Source organism: Pelophylax lessonae (assembly GCF_965119305.1).
Source record: "Pelophylax lessonae genome assembly, chromosome: 2".
Taxonomy (NCBI): Eukaryota; Metazoa; Chordata; class Amphibia; order Anura; family Ranidae; genus Pelophylax; species Pelophylax lessonae.
Window position 1 is genome coordinate 345157579 of NC_138769.1, and position 24497 is coordinate 345182075.

At 42.1% G+C, this 24497-nt stretch overlaps 1 protein-coding gene across 3 annotated transcripts in view; it reads right to left on the reverse strand.

Annotated features, from left to right (window-relative positions):
- The window catches only part of LOC309545194 (uncharacterized protein), a 176405-nt gene that overhangs the window by 126505 nt on the left and 25403 nt on the right, over positions 1 to 24497 (reverse strand). For 2 of the 3 annotated variants that reach the window (XM_082244329.1, XM_082244330.1), the window contains exons 3-4: positions 14440 to 14496; positions 5581 to 5668 (exon numbers count right to left, since the gene is read on the reverse strand). In XM_082244329.1, the coding sequence (XP_082100455.1) occupies positions 5581 to 5668; positions 14440 to 14496 (145 nt within the window). The remainder of the gene's footprint in view (positions 1 to 5580; positions 5669 to 14439; positions 14497 to 24497) is intronic. The other variant, XM_082244331.1, reaches the window with a different exon arrangement.

The following is a 24497-nucleotide window of genomic DNA, read 5'->3' on the forward strand; positions in this document are numbered from 1 at the left end:
TGGTTTGCGCAAAAGTTATTGCGTTTACTAAGGGAAAGATTTTTGTCATTTTTATTGGGTTTTTTTTAACGAGTAATGGCGGCGATCTGCAATTTTTTTCTGCGGGACTCCGACATTGGGGCGGACAGATCGGACCCTTGTCTGACATTTTTGACACTTTTGGGGTTACCAGTGACATTACTACAGTCACTGCTATACATATGCACTGTTACTGTAAAAATGACACTGGCAGGGAAGGGGTTAACTTTATTTGAGAAGGAGGGGTTAAGTGTGTCCCTAGGGGCGTGCTTCTAACTGTGATTGGATGTGGCTTTTCATGTAACAGCAGAGATCTACGGTCCTACATAGCAGGACCGTATGATCTCTGCTGTTACACAGGGGAGAATGACAGGCGGCTGTGTTTACATTAGCCGCCTGCCTTTCTCCCGGTGTAACTGACGATCGCGAGTGAGCGGCGGACATCAGGTCCGCCGCTCATAGGCGCGGGGGGGTCCGTGAGCGAGCGGGAGCACGTCTATAGATTCACACAGCCCAGATCAGGAGAGTACCCACACGAGGGCACCCTTAGCACCATGCTTGCTGAAAGGACACCTGGGGAGAGGAGAAGCGGCCATCCTTGGCAGGTGACTCTAGAAAAGGAGATGAGGTACCACTGTGTGCGATACCTTTTCCCAGAGCAGGTAAGTATATCATCAATTTTATTTTAATGAAGCCTTTATATCACTTTAAATATGTAATAAATGAAATAGGTTGCCCTTCTTTTTAAAAAAAGGGCCTAGATGCTTGGTTTAACACCTCTTGAGTCACTGACCCAGAAAATATAAGCAGCAATTGAAAGTGACTTAAAGCAGAGTTCCACCCTAAAAGTGGAATTTCCGCTTTAAGGACTCCTCACCCCCTTACATGTCACATTTGGCATGTCATTTTTTTGAGGGGGAATGGATACCTAGATTTGACAAGAACCCGGTCCCACTTCTGTTTGGGCCGCCTAGGCGACTCGAGCGCAAGTTCTCCTCTCCCCGTCCCTCTCTGCAATCTTCTGGGACACATCACAGGTCCAAGAAGATTTCCTTTAAGGAGGTGCAGAGTGACTCACGCATGGGCAGTGCGCACCCAGCTGTGAGACTGCAAGCTGTCACAGACCGGTGATGCCGGCATCGGGGGAAGCCAAGGGAGAGAACCGAGGGTTCGGGCGGCCGCATCACTGGATCCTGGGACAGGTGAGTGTGTGTTTATTAAAGTCAGCAGCTACACATTTTGTAGCTGCTGACTTTTAATAAACACAAAAAACGACTGGAACTCGGCTTTAAGAACACCTGCAAGTGAACAATTTCTGTTACATGTTCCCTTTAAATAAAGTTTATTATATTGATATATGTAATAGCATTGAAAATAAAAAGCCCAAAACTATTGCACTCACATAATGCACAGTAAAGAATCGCATCTAAAATATAAAGACGATAAACTGGCATATTGTGGTCGTGCGTTTCGTCATTAGGACTTCGTTCTGGGAATGGTTTCATAATGATGAAACGTGTCAGAACGTGGCTGTACAGCAATCAGAAGTGACACAAAACGCAGTACCAAAAGTGACGTTCTGACACTATCAACATTGGTTGCGTGGGACACTGCTTCACATGCGCTGGGTCCGCCGCGACCACGATATGCCAGTTTATCGCCATTATATTTTATATGCAATTCTTTACTGTGCATAATGTGAGTGCAATATATGTGGGCTTTTTATTTTTGATAGTAATACATTTTGTTATACGCTATTGCACTATTGGCTTTCCCTTTTTTGTATCACACATATGGAACATCTATGAGTCACCATTGTGGAGTGGAGATCATTGCAGGATTACTGTGACACTTTTTTATATTTGCTAAAAAACTATTTTGTTACAGTACTAGAGGACTCATTTTTCACTGGACTTTATTCACTTTTTTAGTTCACTGGGGTTCATTATTTGTTGATTGTGACACGTGCTTATATATATGTAGCGCCACTATTTACCATGCTTATTACTGTACACTTTGGTAGGTAGATGTGTTGTCATTTGTTTTATTTCAAAGAGGCAAGCTTTTTACACATATTATTCAAGATTATTTTTTGGCACAGTGGTAGGATCAATTATATAGGTAGGCAACGATCACGGATCCTGAGGCTTAAAGGAGTTCTAAAGTCAGAAGGTTTTTTATCTTATTGCATTCTATGCATTAGGATAAAAAACTTTCTGGGTGTAGCAGCCTCCGCAGCACCCCCTAATACTTACCTGAACAACTCGATCTCTGTCCAGCGATGTCCATAAGTCCCTCGGCCATCCGGGACTCTCGCTCCTGATTGTCTGAGATACAGCATCGGCGCCATTGGCTCTCACGGCTGTCAATCAAAGTCAGTTAGCCAATCAGGAAGAGAAGGGGCGGGCCGAATAGCAGCTCCGTGTCTGAATGGACAGATGGAACTGCAGCTCTTTTAGGGTGCCCCATAGCAAACTGCTTGCTGTGGGGGCACTCGACTGAAGGGAGGGGCCAGGAGCAGGAATGAGGGACCCAAGAAGAGGAGGATCCGGGCTACTCTGTGCAAATCCAACTGCACAGAGGAGGTAAGTTAAACATGTTTGTTATTATTTTTGTTTTAAATCGTGACTTTACAAGCACTTTAATATTTTACAATTGTTAACCACTTGCCGACCGCCGCAAGTACATATACTGTGGCGGTCAGCCCCTCACAGGCAAAGTGACGTATATATACGTCACTAGCCTGTGAGGCTCTGGGGAGCGAGCGCGCGCCGCCGGAGGCGCGCTCCCGCGCGGTCACGGACCCCCCTGCGCGTGTGACCGGTGGACCGATGTCCGCCGGTCACTCGGCGATCATCGGTGGAGAGGGAGAAAGGCAGACGGCTGATGTAAACAAGCCGCCTGTCATTCTCCCCTGTGTAGAAACAGTGATCATACGGTTCTACTATGTAGGACCGTTGATCACTGTTCCTACACCTCAAGCCACAGCCAATCACAGTTAGAATCACGCCCCTAGGGACACACACCACCCCTCCCCCTCAAAAAAAGTTAACCCCTTCACTGCCAGTGTAATCTTACAGTAACAGTGCATATGTATAGCACTGATTACTGTAGAAATGTCACTGGTAACCCCAAAAGTGTCAAAAATGTCAGTCAAGGGTCCGATCTGTCTGCCGCAATGTCGCAGTACTGCAAAAAAAATCGCAGATCGCCGCCATTACGCGTTAAAAAAAAACAACAAAAATTACAAAAATCTTTCCCTTTATTAGTAAACGCGATAACTTTTGCACAAACCAATCAAAATACGCTTTTTGCAATTTTTTTTACCAACCATATGTAGCATAAAACAAATTGGCTGAAAATGTTAAAAAAAATTTGATTTTTACATTTTTTTGGGGGGAATTTCATATAAAAAATGTGAAAAATATTGTAATTTTTGCAAAATTGACGCTCTTTTTTTGTTTATAGCGCATGATCAAAAAATCGCACAAGTGATCAAATACCACCAAAAGAAAGCTCTGTTTGTGGGAAAAAAGGACGTTAAATTCGTTTAGGTACAGCGTCGCACGACCGCGCAATTGTCCGTTAAAGTCACGCAGTGCCGAATCGCAAAATAGGCCCTGGTCAGGAAGGGGGTAAAATCTTCCGGGGCTTAAGTGGTTAAGCTGATTCTCTAATTGCTATAGTGAGATTAATTAAAGAATTCCTGCCTCTTGGAAGAACATATATACTTTGGTTTCTGTTAGGCCTCGTTCACACAAGGCGATCACATGGGTGCCCTATGTAGGACTGTGTTTCCCGGCACAAGAATGCACAGGTGTTGCTTGCATCCCCATTCCGACATCCTATTGTTGTCTACTGGAACATGCAACTTCATGGACACAGTCGCTGTGTCCCAAAATGATATGTGGGTGCTAGTTTTGACCTGCTGCCATTTTCTGAACCCCAGTTCCTATGTTTTCTTGCATAGGACACAGAAGCAAGGCAAATGATTCAGCTATGCATGAATACATAGATAATGGGGTGCAGAAAATGTCAGCAGGTGCTCTGGACCAATGTGTCACAATCTGAAATATTTGGCTGTAGCAAAAGGCAGTTTGTTTGTGAAGGGCTGGAGAGGAGCACAATAATAAGTGTCTGCAGGCAACAGTTCCGTATGATAAAGGTTCCTTGCCAGTTTGGGTCTGCATTTCTATAAATGGAATTAGAGATTTGGTCAGGAATCAGGATCAATGGTGTCCTCAATTCTGAGAAAAACAGGCAGCTACATCATCCATACAATCAGGGAGGTGTTTGATTGACTCAAAATGTATCCTGCAGCAGGACAACAACCTCAAAGATTTAGCCAATGTCATTGAGAACTATCTTAAGTGTAAAGAAGAACAAGGAGTCCTAGAAGTGATGGTTTGGCTCCCATAAAGCGCTGAGCTCAACATAATCAAGTCTGTCTGGGTGGGATTACATGAAGAGACAGAAGAATTTGAGGCAGCCTACATCCATAGAAGATCTTAGTTCTCCAAGATGTTTGGAACAACCTACCTGCCAAGTTCCTTAAAAAAATGTGTGCAAGTGTACCTAGAAGAATTGATGCTGTTTTGAAGGCAAATGGTAGTCACAACAAATAGTGTTTATAATATAGTTGATAATTTACAGAACTGTGGGATGGACCAAAGTAAACGGCCTTCAATTTGATATTTAAAGGAAACACCAGGATGCCTTCAGTTTTCTTCAGGGGTGTCTTGTCAAAATGCTTAACAATTGCCCAAAAATTGCATACAGGCCAGTGGGTGGACCAAGCCTACCTTTTAGTTACACAAGGCCACAGGTTTTCATTGCTTGGTAAAAAATTACAAACCCAGACATACTAATAAATAAGGCCTTTTATGTCCTAATAGCTGTCTTTCTTTTAGTACCATGCCTTGACTAGCAAAGAGATTTAAGGGGGAGAAGGCTAAATAATGCTTACCATTCCTGAAAGAAACATTAAGGCTGCCTTTATTAACTTCTTTCTACAATGGCTAGCTGTATGACCATCTTGCTGATCCTGTGGCTTTAATGCTTTGAGCCACTAAACCCGACCAAGTATTCAGATAAGGATTCTTATTTTGCATAGGCTTTCCTAAACATATTTCAGTTCAGTGTGTATTGAAGACAGTTGACCAGTATAACAGCCATAAAGAATATTTAGAAAGACGTCAGCAAAGGCAACCCATATATTACTTTTAGGAAATTATTTTTTATTAGGATTGCTGTAAATTAGGTTAGCCTGTATGAAGCAAGTTGTTTTTCCAATAAAACAGACTACCTTAGCCAGAAAAAACAGCATGAAAAGAAAGAAAACGATATATCTTGTGGATAGAAACTGTGCTTTTCGTTACCTAATCTCTAAAATCTGTATTTTGTAATTTGGTACAATACTTAGTCATCCAAAGCAACCTAGCTTTATCAGATTTCAGTTTTCATCAGTTTAGTGTAATCAAAACTGGTTGCTTAACAGTGCACATTGCTCTCGCCCTAAATAAATAAAGGCTTAGACATTGTTTTATGCTTTGCAATACATACCTGATTGTTGTGCCTCATTTTTTAAAGATGGTGTTTGCTTGTCTTCCTCTGTAGCTGAGTTTTGTCCAAATATTAGAGATGAACTGACCTAGGTGTAAAATTAAGATGTTAGTAGTGTCATTTTGACTGTACAAAGGAACAGTTGCAGAGGTAATCCATTTACCTTCCAATAAAAAATAAAAATAAATAATTAATCTTCTTCAAAATTTAGCGTGTATCCTGCCCAATTTCATGCCTGAGTACTCAACACTTTAATGTCTGATATTAGTATCAAGGTGGTAGCCTTAATTATAAGAAATGCAGATTGTTAGGTGTTGGTGTTGAATAATAAATAGGTAAAGTTTATGCAACAACAGAAAATGGATTTTTATATATACATTTTTTTTTTTTCATTTTAAGGATTATAAGATATCTTGGGGCATTGAAAACTGATGTTTAGAACTGGTAACTGGTAAAGTAGTAACTTGCCAAAAATGACAGATGAAACATGGCTAATAAAAAAGAGCAAAACATTAAGGACAAATCAAGATTCTGGCCTTAATACGGCTTCAAACTCACTGAATTATAGTGACAAAAACATAACTAGATTATTAAACTTTTTGTGAAAGGTGAAAGACGTCTCCACTTGAGTGTTATTACTGATTAATGGATTCAAATTGCTAATTGCTATTTGTACTGCTTTTCTAATTGCAGGATTCCTAATTCTAATCAAAGAATGATTCTAATTCACAAAGTACTCTACACAATGGATTTTCATCCTATTGAGGCAATCTTGTATACACAATCACAATGTCATGAATGTTTTAAAAAAAAAAACACTGTCCGTACTTCTGTCAAGGGATTTGCTGTTCATTCCCTTTCTTCTTCATGGTCTGGGCCCAGATGTAGTACCAAAGGATATTGGCCATTTTTTAGGTCCACAAGTGTTTTGGCATAAACGTAGGCTAATGACCTTTTTTTCTTTCAAAGACTGGAACAATGAAATGCTCATATGTCCTATTGCCCTACTATTGATGGGTATTGTTCACATTTTCAGTGTGAAACAGCTTTTTACATTTCTACTATCAATTCTGTTGGAAACATCCTCTCTGTTCTATACACACGGGCCAACTGTCGGGAAGCATTGGCTGGTTCAATAGAAATCGGCTGTCATTTGGTCCGTGTGTACTGCAGCCGGTCCAGGCTGAGTCATGAAAAAGGGGCATGACCTTAAAAGGGTCTGCCAACTGACTCCCGGTCGCTGCTCTCAGTTTCCGGTCAGTGTTCTCAGCCATTGGCTGAGAGTGCTGACTGATGTGTTCTGGCGGAGGGGCTGTCCCCCTGTCAGAACACAATAGAACAGCAGGGGGGATCGCTGTACTAACATCAGATTGTTATTACATCGGGTCTGACCTGAGCTGTCAGTTTTTTTTTGTTCAGCCCGCTGGGGGTGCTAAGCTTTAGAGTCCCTTCGGTCGCTTATATTCTTAAAAGAAAAATGCTTATGTACAACTTGCTGCTGTATTTGCAGTCTGACCTTTAGAAAGAAACACTACTGAAACTCCATTATGTGGCTGATCATTACTAGTGCATATCAAAAGCCCAAAATGAAAACAGCCATATATGGTCACGTCACACATCCAGGACATTAAGCTTGCTTCCTCCAATGTTTGAGTTAAGTCAACACTGTAACAGTCATTTATAAGCTTGCCCAGACTAAACAGTTACATTTATTCATTTTGGACCTGCAAACTCTGTTTGCCAAAATGACCTAATCCACATACTGTGTTACTTCTAACTTCTCCCACTGACATAACAACTTCTGGCCAACACAACTTAAGTAACTGTTCCAGGCCTTGCTTGCTTTATTCTCTTCACTTAGATATTGTTTTTTGAAGCCCTGCTGCCGACCTTATGACCATAGGCATGTGCAGGGGGTGCTCCAGGTGTGCCTGGGCACACCCTAATCACTACATGCGGTGCCAATTCCCCCCGTGTTCCACCCCCCCCCATGCTGACTTCCCTCCTCTCCCCCCGGCTGCTGCAGGGGATGTTTGAGGATGGAGGGCGGTGGAAGGGGGTAGTAAATATGTAATTTACCAGCCTATTCCTTTTCTAAATGGTCACAGTCAACACACTCACTCACTGTGTTTATTCATAACTAAAGCATAGTAAACTGTGTTTACTATGCTTCGGTTTGTGAATGACAAGGAAGCCACTCAGCACAGAGCACTTCCTATTTATTCACTGTTAAGTGCAGCTGAGGCTGCAGAGAAAGGCATGTGTGTTTGAGTTTTGGGGTGCACACCCTATTGCAATAGGCTACGCACACCTATGCTTATGACTAACTCCAATGCTCTAGGTCATCATCCATGAGTGTGCTGGCTGGAAGCTGCAGTGATTCTGATAATGGTCAAACCTAAAATTATTGCAGATATTTTGTAACTTCAAGCAAAATGTTAAGTGATCCAGCCCCCCTTGTTTTGCTATTTTTATATATGCTAGTTGAATATTACTGTAGATGTCAAATCTTACCCCTGAGGTAGCCTAGGGTATTTTGAGTCATGGTTCGGACAACAAACAGGTGTTCTACATTGCTTCAATCCCAAACTCAGCAATCATTGTCTATTTTGCATCTTGCTAAAATCCTTCAAGAGTGGGTGTACATAGTTTTCTTGAGAATAGACTACTTTTGGTGGGTACTGTATCTTTGGAAACCATTGAAACTAACAATATACGCAATATGTCATTAGGTCGTTACATTTCTGCAGTTTTAGCGAAGATTATAGGCATATAGTCTCTGTAGCAAAATCGAAGGCATTTTCAAGACCTTATTGAATGAGGGGGCAAATAAAAATTGAACTGATGTATAGTAAACATCTTCAAAATGCAGATCTCCAGACAGCATTCTACTGTCTAAGCTAGTGCTGAAATGTTGCTGGGGTTGGGACCTTCACAAACTACTATAAAACCAAGGATATTATAACTGTTGTCTTCTGTTGATCCTGTGCTACCACTGAAACTTGTTTTTAGCCACTAGCAAAATCCAGGGTTGAGAAAGTAGTTTGCTAGCCCCAAGAATTTTTCCCTTGTAGGCAAAGCATGAGCACATCTAATTATGCAGTGTTCAACATTCTATAAACATTGCAAAAACAAATGCTCCCATCTTTTCATTAGGATCCAAACAGTTTGGGGGATCATGGCCTTTGTTTTCTGTAATAAGTTTATTTTTTGGTATTTTTTAGACCATATCCTTCACCTATTTTCACATAGGGGGTAAAATACATTTATGTTAAATTCTATTGGGGCTTCCACTGGAATGTAATGCCCTGTAGTTCAGGGCAGCTAAATATATTTAGCTGCGGTTTATTATGCCAGCAGAAAGCCTACCAAAGATTCTTAGTCTTCACATGTTCCAGGGAATGTTTGCCAGAACAACCTTCTATTCCTTTCTGAGGAAGTACTTCAAAATATATTTGTCCTCTCCTGCAGTTGGAAGCCATTGTTGACCTTCTAAAATTGGAAGATGAACATTTGAGTTTAGGAATGGTTGCACTCCACTCAGGCTTCAGCTAGCAAGCTACCAGAATCGTAAGAGGGCACAAGTATAGGTGCCCTCGCACATGGGACAGGGGATGTAATAGAAAAAAAAAAAAAATTTGTGTCAGAATTTTATTTAATTTTAGGACACTGGCCCTTTAAATGTAATAAGGTAGCCCCTCACAGTTTTGGCGAGCTTCACAGCAGCGCGCGCCCCTCTAGAACCTTCTGACCCAAGGCTTTATATAGGGGGCCCCTGAGGTAAGCCCCTCAGTTGGGAAGTGACTGCCTGGCGAGCTCCCCTCTCCCCCTCCCGTCGCTGGCACTTTATGTGGTAGAGTCACCCTTGAATCAAGGGGGGACTTTGGTGGTTTTAAATATGTTTTTATTTTCGCTCAAGTTCTGGGACTGAGCGATACAGATGTATGTTTTATAATTTTGTTGGATTTGAAATTGATTTGATGGAATTTTGAATAAATAATTATTTAATTTATTTATAACCAATAAAGTGCCGCAGCCATTTACTTATGCCAAAATATTAATTTGTGTTGGTTTTTATTTATAGTATTAGTTTAGTTATATTATAAGATGCATCCTCCTGGCCCATGCACTACATACACCACAGTTGTGCAAGATGATTAGCCTGAAGGGAAGGTATTACTTTTGCATAGTTTCCATGCACAGAGTAATTTCTGGGTCCTGCTCCATAAAAAACACACCATCAAAGATCTACCTGCACTATGCTTTGATTACTGTTTTTTTTGCCAGTGCCCATTAATGATGGTAATATAAATTATTGGTAAAATTTAAATATGACCCTTATTAAGACCTCTTGCCAGAAGTCTTTTTGTGTACTTATGTACAAATCTTCATTTGCTGAGATTTGCTATGATTCTAGATGAGGTGGCCTTTATTAAAATGATCACATACTTATAGCCAATGTTATATACATATAGTCCAACCTCCATCTATGGAACCATGCTTACTGAAATGAAGAGGTTATTGGCTACAGCTAAAGTAATCAAATTTTCAGCATATGGGCCAAAAACTTTTAAAAATTTCAGGGTAAAAATTTGTGTAGCCTGGACATCTCTTTCTTGTCTCTATATTATCAAGGGATGGAGTGCTATCCTTTTTGTTGAACAGCAGATTCAATTCTTTATAAAGGAAATAGGATAAAGCTAGCCTCTTGTAGATCAGCAAGAATAAAATAGGGAGGCATGCCTTCCTGGTGAGGATTGCCTTCCTAGCAGTTTTGGTACTGATGGCTCCCCAGAAAAAAAGCACTAGGACACTATGGAGTGATCCAGATGTTTTAGTTCCAGTGTCACAAAGGCATAAGCCTCCAACAAACAGAAGTTTACATCTAAACTACATAGAGGGGTAATTTTACATGCATGCACAATGGTAGGTGTTATATGCACATCAGTCAGTGGGGTGCACAGGGCCAGCCCTACCATGGGTCCCACTGGGTTTATTGGACCCAGGCAGCACTTGGAGAGGGGCAGCAAATTGACTCCTAAGATTTTTATTTACAGCAATTTTATGTATTATCAGTTCACGGCGTGTTACGGGTGGCATTTCCCCATCTCATACTGTCGCCCGTAGTTTAAACTGATGAGTATGAGGAGGCACAGTATCTCCTCCTGGGAACTTCCCTCACGTGATCGTGGTGTGCGCAATGACCTCAGACATAAGCGCACTCCATCTCATTCAGGGCAGGCTGGATCTTCTGTGCGGTGGCAGACACAGGAGTGACAGGAGGACTGAGAACAGACAGTGGGTGTTTGGTGGACCAGTTCAGTAGTGAGTTATGGAAGAAGATAACAGTATATATAATATTTTCTAACGGTTATATTTGTATAAAATAATAAATGTAGGGGCCTTTTGTTGGGCTTGTATTTTCTTTTTTTTTTTTTTTTGGGAGTGGGGGGCAGTATTTTATTCTTGGACCCAGGCAGCACAATGTCTTGGGCCAGCCCTGGGGGTGCATATTGCAGGCATGTGGAGTAGACAGTGATTAATGTGGAGCAAGTGTCTAAACATTATGAGCAAGCAGTTATCCCATGGGGTGATATATTTATAAAACTCTGGAAGGCAGGGTACTTTTTAAAAATACACAAAGAAAGGAAATAATCAAAGGATAGCATTCTTTCCATGGAGTCTAATAGCGCTCTTCCACTGCATGGTACGGATCGGTTTGGCACTTTTCCACTGCATGGTACCGCATGGTACGTGTTGGAACGGTTCGGTGCGGTTTGGTACAGCGGCGCTTTTCCACTACATGGTACGGGCTCAGTACGGCTCGCTTAAACAGTACCACCTTGGTTGGGGTTCCAAGCGGACTGTACCTATACCATATCCCACAATCCTTTGCATGCAGCCTTGATTGTTTGTCACTACTAGCCACTGATTGGTCAGAGAATCGTTGTAATCCCACCCACTTACTACTTTAGTGGAAAAAGAAAACTGAGCCGAGTAGAGCCTATACAGTGCTGAAACGCGCCGACTCATACCACGCAGTGGAAAAGTAAACTGAGCCGAGCAGGGCCAAGCAGTGCCGAGTGGAGCCAAGCCGGTACTTGCAGTGGAAAAGTTCCATAAATGTGCCTATAGATACAAAATGGCAAGTCTTCTGCTAGTGCTGTTCATCTTTCCCTACTTCTTTCCTAAGTAAAAGACATGACTGAGCAATTTTGCCATGCTTGTGTACCTGCCAGCTCATCCTGTTGTCTGTGGGTGGTCACATCACACATGCATTACCAAATTCCTTCATAGGTCTTAAATAATATCTGTTAAAATGCAGTGCTATTCAAACTAAGAATATGATTTTAAAAAATATAAAAGTAACCAAAGATTTGCTTTTAAGGAAACATTCAGTCAGTCCTTTACTATGTTGGGCAGCCTCACTGACCCATAGAGAATCATTAGGCCAACGTTCACATTGGTCCGACATTGGTCCGATTTGACATGCAATTTGACATCCGAGGCAATTGCCGGCAATGGCACTGGCAACTTTGCGGCACCACACTGATTCCCAAAAGTCGTTTCTGTACTACTTTTGGCGATTTGGGAGGGCGATTTCCATAGACATCTGTGCAGAAACACGCACAGATGTCTTTGAAATCGCCCCTGAAGTCAGACTGAAATGGTAGTTTGAAATCATGCGAGTTCAGCTGAACTCGCATGATTTCAAAACAACCCCAGTGTGAACCTGGGCTAAAGGCTGAAGACTGGTGGAGTTTTCTTAGCTTTATCCAGCCAAATATATGGGTAGACTGTAGTGAATTTTAGGAATTGTTCCAACAATAATATATAAATATGAGTACATAGTTAACCTGCATAGATTCTGGATATAATCATTTCAGTTATCACAACTATGGAAACATATTCAACTGTGCTGTGGGACAGAATATACAGTGTCTCACAAAAGTGAGTACACCCCTCACATTTTTGTAAATATTTTATTATATCTTTTCATGTGACAATACTGAAGAAATTACACTTTGCTACAATGTAAAGTAGTGAGTGTACAGCTTGTATAACAATGTAAATTTGCTGTCCCCTCAAAATAACTTAAAACACAGCCATTAATGTCCAGACCACTGGCAACAAAAGTGAGTACACCCCTAAGTGAAAATGTCCAAATTGGGAACAATTAGCCATTTTCCCTCCCTGGTGTCATGTGACTCTTTAGTGTCATAAAGTCTCAGGTGTGAATGGGGAGCAGGTGTGTTAAATTTGGTATTATGGCTCACACTCTCTCATACTGGTCACTGGAGGTTCAACATGGCACCTCCTGGCAAAGAATTCTTTGAGGATTGGAAAAAAAGAATTGTTGCTCTACATAAAGATGACCTAGGCTATAAGAAGGTTACCAAGACCCTGAAACTGAGCTTCAACATGGTGGCCAAGACCATACAGCGGTTTAACAGGACAGGTTCTCAGAACAGGCCTTGCCATGGTCGACCAAAGTAGTTGAGTGCACGTGCTCAGTGTCATATCCTGAGGTTGTCTTTAAGATATAGATGTATGAGTTCTGCCAGAATTGCTGCAGAGGATGAAGGGGGGGGGGGGAGGTCAGCCTGTCAGTACTCAGAAAATATGCCGCACACTGCATTAAATTAGTGTGAATGGCTGTTGTCCCAGAAGGAAGCCTTTTCTAAAGATGATGCACATGAAAGCACAGCAACAATTTAATGAAGACAAGCAGACAAAGGACATGGATTACTGGAACCATTTCATGTGGTCTAATGAGACCAAGATACATTTATTTGGTTTAGATGATGTCAAGCGTGTGTGGAGGCAACCAGTTGAGGAGTACAAAGACAAGTGTGTCTTGCCTACAGTCAAGCATGGTGGTGGGAGTGTCATGGTCTGGGGCTTCATGAGTGCTGCTGGCACTGGAGATCTGCAGTTTATTGAGGGAACCATGAATGCCAACATGTACTGTGACATAGTGAAACAGAGCATGATACTCTCCCTTTGGAGACTGGGCTGCAGGGCAGTATTCCAACATAACGACCCCAAACACACCTCCAAGACGACCACTGCTTTGCTAAAGAAGCGGAGGGTAAAGGTGATGGACTGGTCAAGCATGTCTCCAGACCTATGGCCTATTGAGCATCTGTGGGGCATCCTCAAATGGAAGGTGGAGGAGCGCAAGGTCTCTAACATCCACCAGCTCCGTTATGCCGTCATGGAAGAGTGGAAGAGAACTCCAGTGGCAACCTGTAAAGCTCCGGTGAACTCCATGCCCAAGAGGGTTAAGACAGTGCTGGAAAATAATGCTGGACACACAAAATATTGACACTTTGGGCCCAATTTGGATATTTTATTTAGGGGTGTACCCACTTTTGTTGCCAGCGGCATAGACAATAATGGCTGTGTGTTGAGGGTTTTTTTTTTTTGAGGGGACAGCAAAATTACACTGTATTACACTGCTATACAAGCCGTACACTCACTACTTTACATTGTAGCAAAGTGTAATTTCTTCAGTGTTGTCACATGAAAAGATAGAATAAAATATTTACAAAAATGTGAAGGATGTACTCACTTTTGTGAGATTCTGTATGTTTTTTTCATTCAACTATACTCAGTGGTGTGGACTTGTTTACTTCTTGTCAAACGGAAAAACTTCTACTGCTAAAAGTGTTCAATATGTATCTGTTACACAAGTCTAGTTCTGAAATCTCATCATGCAACATAAAGTGTGGCTAGATTTTTTAATCTGTAAAGCCCTTTGTTCTGTCTTGAGGATTACCTACAATTTTTGTCTGTAGTGAGTTTCAAGAAATGTATGAGGAAGTTTTAATAAATAGTAAAATGAAACCTCATTACCTCTTGAGAAAAGTGAAGTAAAAAGCGCCAAGTGATTTTGCACCAAAAGAATGGATTCTGCAAAGACAATTAAAGAAAGAGAAGAAAAAAGTAACAAAGAAAGCATGCAAGCGGGTAGCAGGGATGAATTTATAGGACAATTTTCTCTTTTTTTTCTGAATTGTTAACGTGCAAGGCTTGTTGAAGGAACTACATATAAAGTTCTGTATTATCAGCAGAGATGTATAGTAACTAAGTAGAACTACTTCACTACTGTAATTAAGTACTGAAAGGCGGTATCTGTACTTTCCTAGAGTAGAATTTTTTTCTCCTACTTTCACTTTTACTTCACTACATTTTTTCAATGATTTCAATACTTCTACTCCAATATTTTTTTTTTTGTGCTGCATAGTTTTTCATTACAATTATAAAAATTACCACTGCCAGAACAGTAGATGGCAGGTTTCATGAAGCTCAAAACATGTGTATTATCAGCGCATACGAAAATAAAAGCTACTGTATGTATAAATAAAAGCTGCATTTGAAATGATAAAAAACAATATGATGTTCAAACTTTTGACTCCTTTCTTTAATAACTACATAACACAGTACTTGTACTTTTACTTTCAGTACTTGAGTAGCAATTTTTTTTTTCAAAACTACTGGTACTTTAACTTTCAGTACTTGAGTAGCAAAATTCAAAAAAAAAACTACTTGCAATACTTAAGTACAAAAAATGTTGAATACTTTAGTACTTCTACTCAAGTCACTTTTTGATCGAGCACTTCCACTTCTACTCAAGTCACTTTTTGATCGAGCACTTGTACTTTTACTCAAGTATGGGTTTCGAGTACTTTATACAACTCTGATTATCAGTTTGTCATCTTCACTGGTCTTCTACATAGAACTTATTTCTGTGGCTTGGAACCTCTGACCTGAAACCAACTACATCCTTGCTTTATGATTTTGTTTTTTGTTAGTTTTTTTTGTCCTCCTTAGCTGTCATTATTGGAGCAGATATAAGGGTGGGCATGTGTCTTCTGGACCAGTAGTAATAAAATACTTTGGGCTGGTGGTCCTGAGGTACCTCACCAGTCATCGTTGAGAGCAGCATCCAGTCAATGATAAATGCGGGGCATTATATAAGTCTCTGCTCCCAATTTAGACTTGCCATCATGTGACTCAATGCCAAGAAAACTGATGTTTGAAGACATTAAAAGTGTGTCACAATAAACTATGCCCTTTCGCCATGCCCACCGATCACTGTGGCACCATGGTACACTTTTTTAGAGCACAGAAATTTGACCCCAACCATGAAAGGGCTTTTATTTGCCCCTTCTGGCCAATGGTTTTGAGCCCTACTCTGGGGGTTGGCCAGACAGAGGACTGGGGCATTCTTTAGAGTCTGCACTTTCCTTGAACAAATATCTACTTCTAATAACACAGAGGATTTGAATACATCTGTAAGGCAAAACTTCATGGTAGCCAAAAAGCTGGAATGCAAAATGTATTTCAACCTCAGCATGTTGCAGTATTATCATGTAGTGTTCACTCCTGTAAGAGCCACTAGATTTGTTGTATCTTTCCCTCATACAGCCAGGCAACAGGAATTTTCACACTTTCTTCACAGGTTCAAAAAACAGTCTAAGGGTTTTGGTTTGGCTTTTTGCTTATTTAAGGAATAACTTGGATAGGTAAAAGGGATGCATAGGATGCCCAGAGCTGATGAACTTGAATTTTTGATGATTTACTAATGTGTCTGGCTGCTAAGAACTGACTTCAAGTGTGCTGTCCACGAGTGGGAGTGATGGTGCAGCTAAGACAGCAACACAAAAAGGTTCCAAAACTGAAGATGCAGGTGCTGCTCCTTGCAGGAATGCCAAAGCACCTGGCTACTGCTGTCCCAAGCTGGAGATATGGGGTTACTTCTGGCTACTTTGCGCTGACTCTAAGCTGTCCCCTGGTCCTAGACATATAAACTATTACAGCCTCGCTGTCTTCTCTATACAGGCTTGGGATAAATAGAAATGGAAGTTACTCACTCAGTCTCTTTTAGTAGTTCCTGAAATCCAAAAGGTTACTGTATGGATGCACTGCTATATAGGCCAGGTCCCACTTCAGGCCTAAGCCTAGTGGAGGCTGGTAGGTAAAGGGTGTGAGGCTTCCAGCTTCTCCTCTCTTCCTTTCACTCACTCTCCTTCTCCAGGCTTCCTTCCACCAGGGGCAGAGCCCTCAGAACAGGTGTTCCCTCCAGGCAATTAGACCCTAACTGCTAGTCTTCTGACTATTTATGGGACTGTTCCCCCACCTACTGAGTCATGCCCCCCTTAGAGATTGGTGGAAACTCCATAAAAATTCAGGGTGCAGCCTCTTTTTCTCCACCCTCTTAGCTCCAGAACTATCCAGTGAGTTCTAGAAGCCAGAGGGAGGTAACAGAGCCACAGCCTTGAAGTACTGCACAGTCAAAAAAAATTAACCCCTGCTAATCCCAACTACATTTACCTCACCTAGCAACTAGAAGGGTACTACAATATAAAACACTTAAGGGGCAACACTGTGATAACAAGCAGCCAAAACTGAAAAGCCCTGTTATCGTTCTATATGACAATATCTACTGGAAAAAGTAATTGTAAAGTGTATTTTTTTTTTTTTAACAAACATGTTATACTTACCTGCTCTATGCAGTTGGTTTTGCACAGAACAGCCTGGATCCTCCTCTTCTCGGGTCCCCCTTCCGCTCTCCCAGCCCCTCCCTCCTGTTGGGTGCCTCCACAGCAAGCAACTTGCTATGGGGGCACCCCAGCCGAGTCACAGCTCCCTGTGTCCATTCAGACACAGGGCAGTGGCATGACCCTGCCCCCTCCCTCCTGATTGGCTGAATGGTTTTGATTGACAGCAGCGGGAGCCAATGGCGCCACACTGCTGTCTCAGCCAATGACGAGGGGAGTCCCAGGCAGCTTAGACCCTCCTGCAACATCGCTGGATAAAGACGGGCTCAGGTAAGTATTAGGGGGACTGAAGGGGGCTGCTGCACACAGAAGGTTTTTTTATTTTAATGCATAGTATGCATTAGGATAAAAAAAAAAACCTTCTGCCTTTACAATCCCTTTAACTACAAATAAAAAATAAAATAATTCCCATTCAGATGCAGCTTTACCAAAAAATAATGTGTTAAGGTAGACCTAAACTTACACTTGGCTATTTGTCCTTTACCTCTATATTAACCCTTTATTTCAGGGGTGTCTAGTAAATGTACTGTACCTTTCCTGTGTAGTAATTTTGCTCAAGACAATTTGTTATTTTTCTCTTTGGTTTCTCCCCTATGTTTGAGAGTGCTGCAGTACCCTACTTCCATCACTAGGTGTCACTGACACTTAAGACAATAGGTATGGGACAATAGTAAATCTAGTTCCATTAAGCCTTTATGTCCTATCAGGCTACCATTAGTAGTTTCCTGTCAGTGGTGCATGGTGGGGAAGGCCATAAAATCTTGAGGAGTGGCTTGATGGCTTCTTTTTCCCCAGGCTTTGGCTGTGTACGTCACAGATCAGTTGCGGAGCTGGTTTGTGTCTTACTGTTTGCATATAGTGATGTCGCGAACATAAAATTCGCTGTTCGCGAACGGCGAACGCGAACATCGGCGAATGTTCGCGAACCGGCGAACATTGCGAACCGCCATAGACTTTAATAGGCAGGCGAATTTTAAAACCCACAGGGACTCTTTCTGGCCACAATAGTAATGGAAAAGTTGTTTCAAGGGGACAAACACCTGGACTGTGGCATGCCGGAGAGGGATCACACAAAAAAAAGTTCTTAAAAATTGTAATTTTTTGATAGAGAGCCAATTATTGGAAAAATTAAAAAAAAAATAAAAATAAAAAAATTCTTTGGATTCAGCATCTGGGGGGTCTAAAAAGTGTACCTGTGAAGTTTCAGCTCTGTAGCATGTCCGGAACCAGAAAAAAATACGAATTAGGGTTAGGGCTAGGGTTAGGGTTAGGGCTAGGGTTAGGGTTAGGGTTAGGGTTAGGTTTAGGGTTAGGGTTATTTTTATGGCTAGGCTTAGAGGGTTAGGGTTAAGGTTAGAGGGTTAGGGTTATGGTTAGAGGGTTAGGGTTAGGTTTAGTGTTAGGGGCTAGGGTTAGGGTTACGGTGAGATACTTAGGGTTAGAGTTAGTAGCCCTACCCCTACCCCTCTAACTCTAACCCTAAGCACTAAAAATAACCCTAACCTTAGCCCTGACCCTAACCCTAGCCCTAACCCTAACCCTGATTCTATTTTTTTTTTCTGGTTCTGGACATGCTACAGAGCTGAAACTTCACAGGTACACTTTTTAGACCCCCCAGACAATAAATCCAAAGAAATTTTTTTTTTGTTAAGTTTTTTTTTTTTCCAATAATTGGCTCTCTATCAAAAATTACAATTTTTAAGAACTTTTTTTGTGTGATTTAGTGTCTAGGGGGTCTAAAAAGTGTACCTGTGAAGTTTCAGCTCTGTAGCATGTCCAGAACCAGAAAAAAAAGATAATTTTTCAATAGAGCAGGGATGGTGGGAACCCCTTTTCACCTATATGATCTTTTTTCCTGGTTCTGGACATGCTGCAGAGCTGAAACATTATCAATAAATCCAAAGAATTTTTTTATTTGTTAAGTTTTTTTTTTTTCCAATAATTGGCTCTCTATCAAAAATGACAATTTTTAAGAACTTTTTTTGTGTGATTTAGTGTCTAGGGGGTCTAAAAAGTGTACCTGTGAAGTTTCAGCTCTGTAGCATGTCCAGAACCAGAAAAAAAGATCATTTTTCAGTAGAGCAGGGATGGTGGGAACCCCTTTTACACCTATATGATCTTTTTTTTCTGGTTCTGGACATGCTACATATATATATATATATATTAAAAAAATACTCAAATACCAGCCCTCAAAGGGGCTTTTGGGGACAATATATATATATATATATATATATATATATATATCACAGAACAAAAAAAATTACACAAATACCAGCCCTCAAAAGGGCTTTTTGGGGACAATATATATATATATATATATATATATATATATATATATATATCCAAAAAAAACCTCAAATACCAGCCCTAGGAAGGGCTTTTTGGGGTGCTGTCCTTACAGCAGGAGTGTACCAAGAACACTGGCTAACAAGACCGGGAACTGTCCCTAGCTATAACAGCAGCAGCAGCACCAGCACTTTCCCTGCTCTCAGTAACACAGAAATGATCTAAAATGGATGCTGCCCTTGCTTATTTATAGGAGGTGGGAGGGTGTGGGAGGGAGGTATGCTGATTGGCCTGGAATGTATCTGCTGACTGTGATGTTCAGGGTCAAAGTTTGCCTCAATGATGATGTATAGGAGGCGGACCGAACATCGCATATGTTCGCCCCGCAGCGGCGAACGCGAACGTTCGAAGTTCGCCGGGAACCGTTCGCCGGCGAACCGTTCGGTACATCTCTATTTGCATATGTTTTTTACCTTTTGCTGCTGTAGGTCTGTTGGCACCCGTGGTTCCACAAGCTTGTTCTCTGCTCTTGCTGCACTGACTTAGCAGCTATGGGTGTTGGGCACTTCACCTGATGGTTAATATACCTTCCTACCTTCCTTACTGCTACTTCCTGTTCAGCCTCCCATGTGTCTCCCTATTTTAGTCCCACTCAGACCAGTTTCTGGTTGCTTGAGCAACACTTGTTCCTGAGCCCCTTCCGTACAATCCTTCCTAACCTGTCTTCTCGTGGACTAATCTCATGTCTACTGACTCGGCTAGCTTTCTGGATTACGTTTGTCTGCTGCCTGCCCTGACCTTGGCTCGTTATCTAGCTCTCCTTTTGCTCCATCTCCCAATCTGCGAGCAGGGTGAACCTGGGGGTTGTGACCTGGGGTCAGCATGCAGCTAAGTCCAAACTCCCATGAGGGGGTCCCTGGCAGAACACTGGCTGGCCCTTAGATTCCACGCCCTGGGGGATCCCGTGTCACCTGCTCGCCTGTGGGCTCACACCAGTAGAGTAGTGACAGTGCAGCCCTGAGTTCTTTGGGCCTTAGTACAGGATCCTCCAAGCTGCCCTGTCTGGTCAAGAAGGTAGAGATGTCTGCTGGATGGGGATTGGTGTCTGCCCTCAGAGTATCCTGGCACATCCTTGGATTAAGAGTCGGGAAGCATTTTTAATAATGGAGACCTAACCCTAATCCTCTCTCCCTGTGAAGCTGGAGCAAAAAAAAAACTTGAAAACTAAAATGACTGGCCTTCTCCCTGCTGGAAGTACCCCACTACCCCATGCAGGAGGGGTGCTACACCTCACTGTTATAGTTATAGTTATAGTTACCTTTCAGAAGTTTCTATCCTCTTTGTTTACTGATGTATTGCAGCTCCCAAATCTTAGACACAGCTGGAGGTAGAATCTCTATGCATACAGAGTCACTGATTGCCTTTTGGGGTAGGGGCAATTACCACCCCTGACTGTAGGAAATAGCTAATAACTAGCTAGAATTGAGGTCTTCTTTAAATATTAATTAAACTGAAAAGCTATGAAAGCTATGTCCAGAAGTTAGTCATTCTTAATGCCTGTGGTCTCCCTGCAGCTGGGCTTTTCCCCATTAATAACTTACCATACAGTGGCGGCTGGTGCTCAAAATTTTATGGGGCGGGCACAAACAGAAAAATCGAATAGGCATTGCTTTGCGGCAAAAAACGCGGCAAAAAATTGCATGACTTTGAGGTCACAAAAGTGTGAAAGGGCCTTCAGTAATCAAAGTATAGTGTGCCCCCTTCAATGCAGAGTTACCACAGCATGTCCCCATCAATGCAGAGTTACCACAGCGTGCCCCCATTCAATGCAGAGTTACCACAGCGTGCCGCCATTCAATGTAAGAGTTACCACAGCGTGCCTCCTTTCAATGCAGAGTTATCACACCATGCCTCCTTTCAATGCAGAGTTACCACAGCGTGCCCCCTTTCAATGCAGAGTTAGCACAGCGTGCCTCCTTTCAATGCAGAGTTATCACAGCGTGCCTCCTTTCAATGCAGAGTTACCACAGCGTGCCCCCTTTCAATGCAGAGTTACCACAGTACCCCCATTCAATGCAGAGTTAGCACAGCGTGCCCCCATTCAATGCAGAGTTAGCACAGCGTGCCTCCTTTCAATGCAGAGTTACCACAGCGTGCCCCCTTTCAATGCAGAGTTACCACAGCATGCCCCCATTCAATGCAGAGTTAGCACAGCGTGCCCCCATTCAATGCAGAGTTAGCACAGCGTGCCCACATTCAATGCAGAATTAGCACAGCGTGCCTCCATTCAATGCAGGGTTAGCACAGTGTGCCCCCATTCAATGCAGAGTTAGCACAGCGTGCCCCCATTCAATGCAGAGTAAGCACAGCGTACAGAGACCAGCGTGCACTTACCTGATGCAGCTGCGGCTTCTCCTCAGTCCTCCGCATCCCCCGAGTCCTCCTCCTCCTCCTTGGTCAATCGCAAAAGTTCACCTTTCGGCCAATCAGGAAACGGTCTCGGACCTGCTTCCTGATTGGCAAGGAGGAGGATCCGTGTGACAATAGCGAATATTCATTCGCTATTGTCACACAATGGGTGGGCCCGGGACGCACTCCTCTGCGCCCTGGGTCTACCCTTTTCTGAAGCCTATTAGAGCCTTTGGCTCTAATCATGTGCTTCAGAAGAAAAAAATACCCCATTGAACTCCATGCGTCCAGCGCCTTGCATGCAGATTAGGGGGCCAGACGCATGGATGGGGGGGGCGGCGCCCCTGCTCCCCCAACGCACCGGCCGCCACTGTTACCATACCTTGTTTCACTCTGTGTCTTTGTGTGGATGGGACCACCTTGGTAAAGTCAGGGCTGTGCTTCCTCAAGTCAAAGCTGCCTCCCTAAAGAAAGCACCAGGAGAGGTGGAGTAAGCACAGGTGCACTGAATGAATGAAGCAGAATTTGGGAGATACATGTAGTGCAAGTTCTTCTCCAGCAAGCAGCACAGTAGTGACATCTCCAAATCTGATAAGTTTACTAGCCATGGGCAGCAGGGTATCTTGCACAGCAGATGGTCTGTGTTCTTTGCCAACAGACCACAAAAAAGAAAAAAAGGAAGATCAGTGTTTTAAAAAAATATAAAAAATCAGTGCTTAACCACTTGCCGACCGCCGCACGACTATTTACTGTGGCGATCAGTCGCTCCTGGGCCAGGAGCCTGTAGGGGCGAGCGCACGCCGCCAGAGGAGCGCTCCAGCCCCCGCTCATTCGCGGACATCCCCACGCATGTGACCGGCTGCTCCGATGTCCACCGGCCACTAGCGATCTCCCGCTGGACAGGGAGAAAGGCAGGTGGCTAATGTAACCAAAGCCGCCTGTCATTCTCCCTGGTGTAACTGCAGAGACTATACGATCCTGCTATGTAGGATTGTATGTCTCTGTGGTTACATCACAGGCCACGCCCCCCCACAGCTAGAATCATGCCCCTAGGGATACATTTAACCCACTGATCACCAATAAAGTTAACCCCTTCCCTGCCAGTGTCATTTTTACAGTAACAGTGCACATGTATAGCACTGATTACTGTAGTAATGTCACTGGTACCCCCCAAAAGTGTCAAAAATGTCAGTCAGGGGTCCGATCAGTCCGCCGGGATGTCGCAGTCCAGCAAAAAAAATTGCAGATCGCCGCCATTACTAGTTAAAAAAAAAAAACAATAAAAATGACATAAATCGTTCCCCTAGTTAGTAAACGCAATAACTTTTGCGTAAACCAATCAAAATACGCTTATTGCGATTTTGTTTACCAAAAATATGTAGCAGAAAACAAATTGGCCTAAAATGGTAAAAAATTTTGATTTTTACATTTTTTGGGGGGGAATTTCATATAAAAGAATTTGAAAAATATTGTTATTTTTTCAAAATTGTCGCTCTTTTTTTGTTTATAGCGCATAAAGTAAAAATCGCACAGGTGATCAAATACCACCAAAAGAAAGCTCTGTTTGTGGGAAAAAAAGGACATCAATTTCATTTGGGTACGGCGTCGCACGACCATGCAATTGCCTGTTAAAATCACGCAGTGCCGAATCACAAAATAGGCCCTGGTCTTTGAGCAGCCAAATCCTCCGGGTCTTAAGTGGTTAAAAAAATATAAAAAGTTTACTGACTCTTACCCCCCCCCCCCCTACACAAATGGCAAGAGGTAGATAGAAGAGAAAAAGAAAAACCAAAGGTTTTCACAATTTGTATAATTTGAGGTTTGATGTGGCTTATTTTATCCTACTGCTGGGGCATATTCAGAAAATGGTGAATGTCATCTAAATTTCCAGTTTTTATCAAAAAATCTTGGTAAAAAGCTCTAACACAGATGTTGTCAGTCTATCCATTTATTCTTAGTGTTTTCTTTTCTGATTTCTAATCCTTTGCTTTCTTTCCCCATCTCTGCTCCATCTGACTGTGTTTCTTGCTTTCCTTTCTTATGCTCAGGTTCTGACTTTTTAGCTCTTGACCTCTATCCTTTAGTCTAATCCTTCTGAACTTCTTTGTTGTCATGGCTACTCATTTAACTACCACAATCTGGTTTGTTAAGACATGGAAGCACACAAGTACTAGTGTATGCATATATAATGTGTGCATGTATATGGTGTGTATATACTTTATATAAAAATATATACACACAAACACACATATATATATATATATATATATATATATATATATACACACACACACACACACACACACATACTGTATAAATAAATATACATATATATATATATATATATATACACACACAGTATCTCACAAAAGTGAGTACACCCCTCACATTTTTGTAAATAATTTATTATACCTTTTCATGTGACAATACTGAAGAAATGTCACTTTGCTACAGTGTATATAGTGAGTGTACAGCTTGTATAGCAGTGTAAATTTGCTGTCCCCTCAAAATAACTCAACACACAGCCATTATTGTCTAAGCCGCTGGCAACAAAAGTGAGTACACCCCTAAATTAAAATGTCCAAATTGGGCCCAAAGTGTCAATATTTTGTGTGGCCACCATTATTTTCCAGCACTGCGTTAACCCTCTTGGGC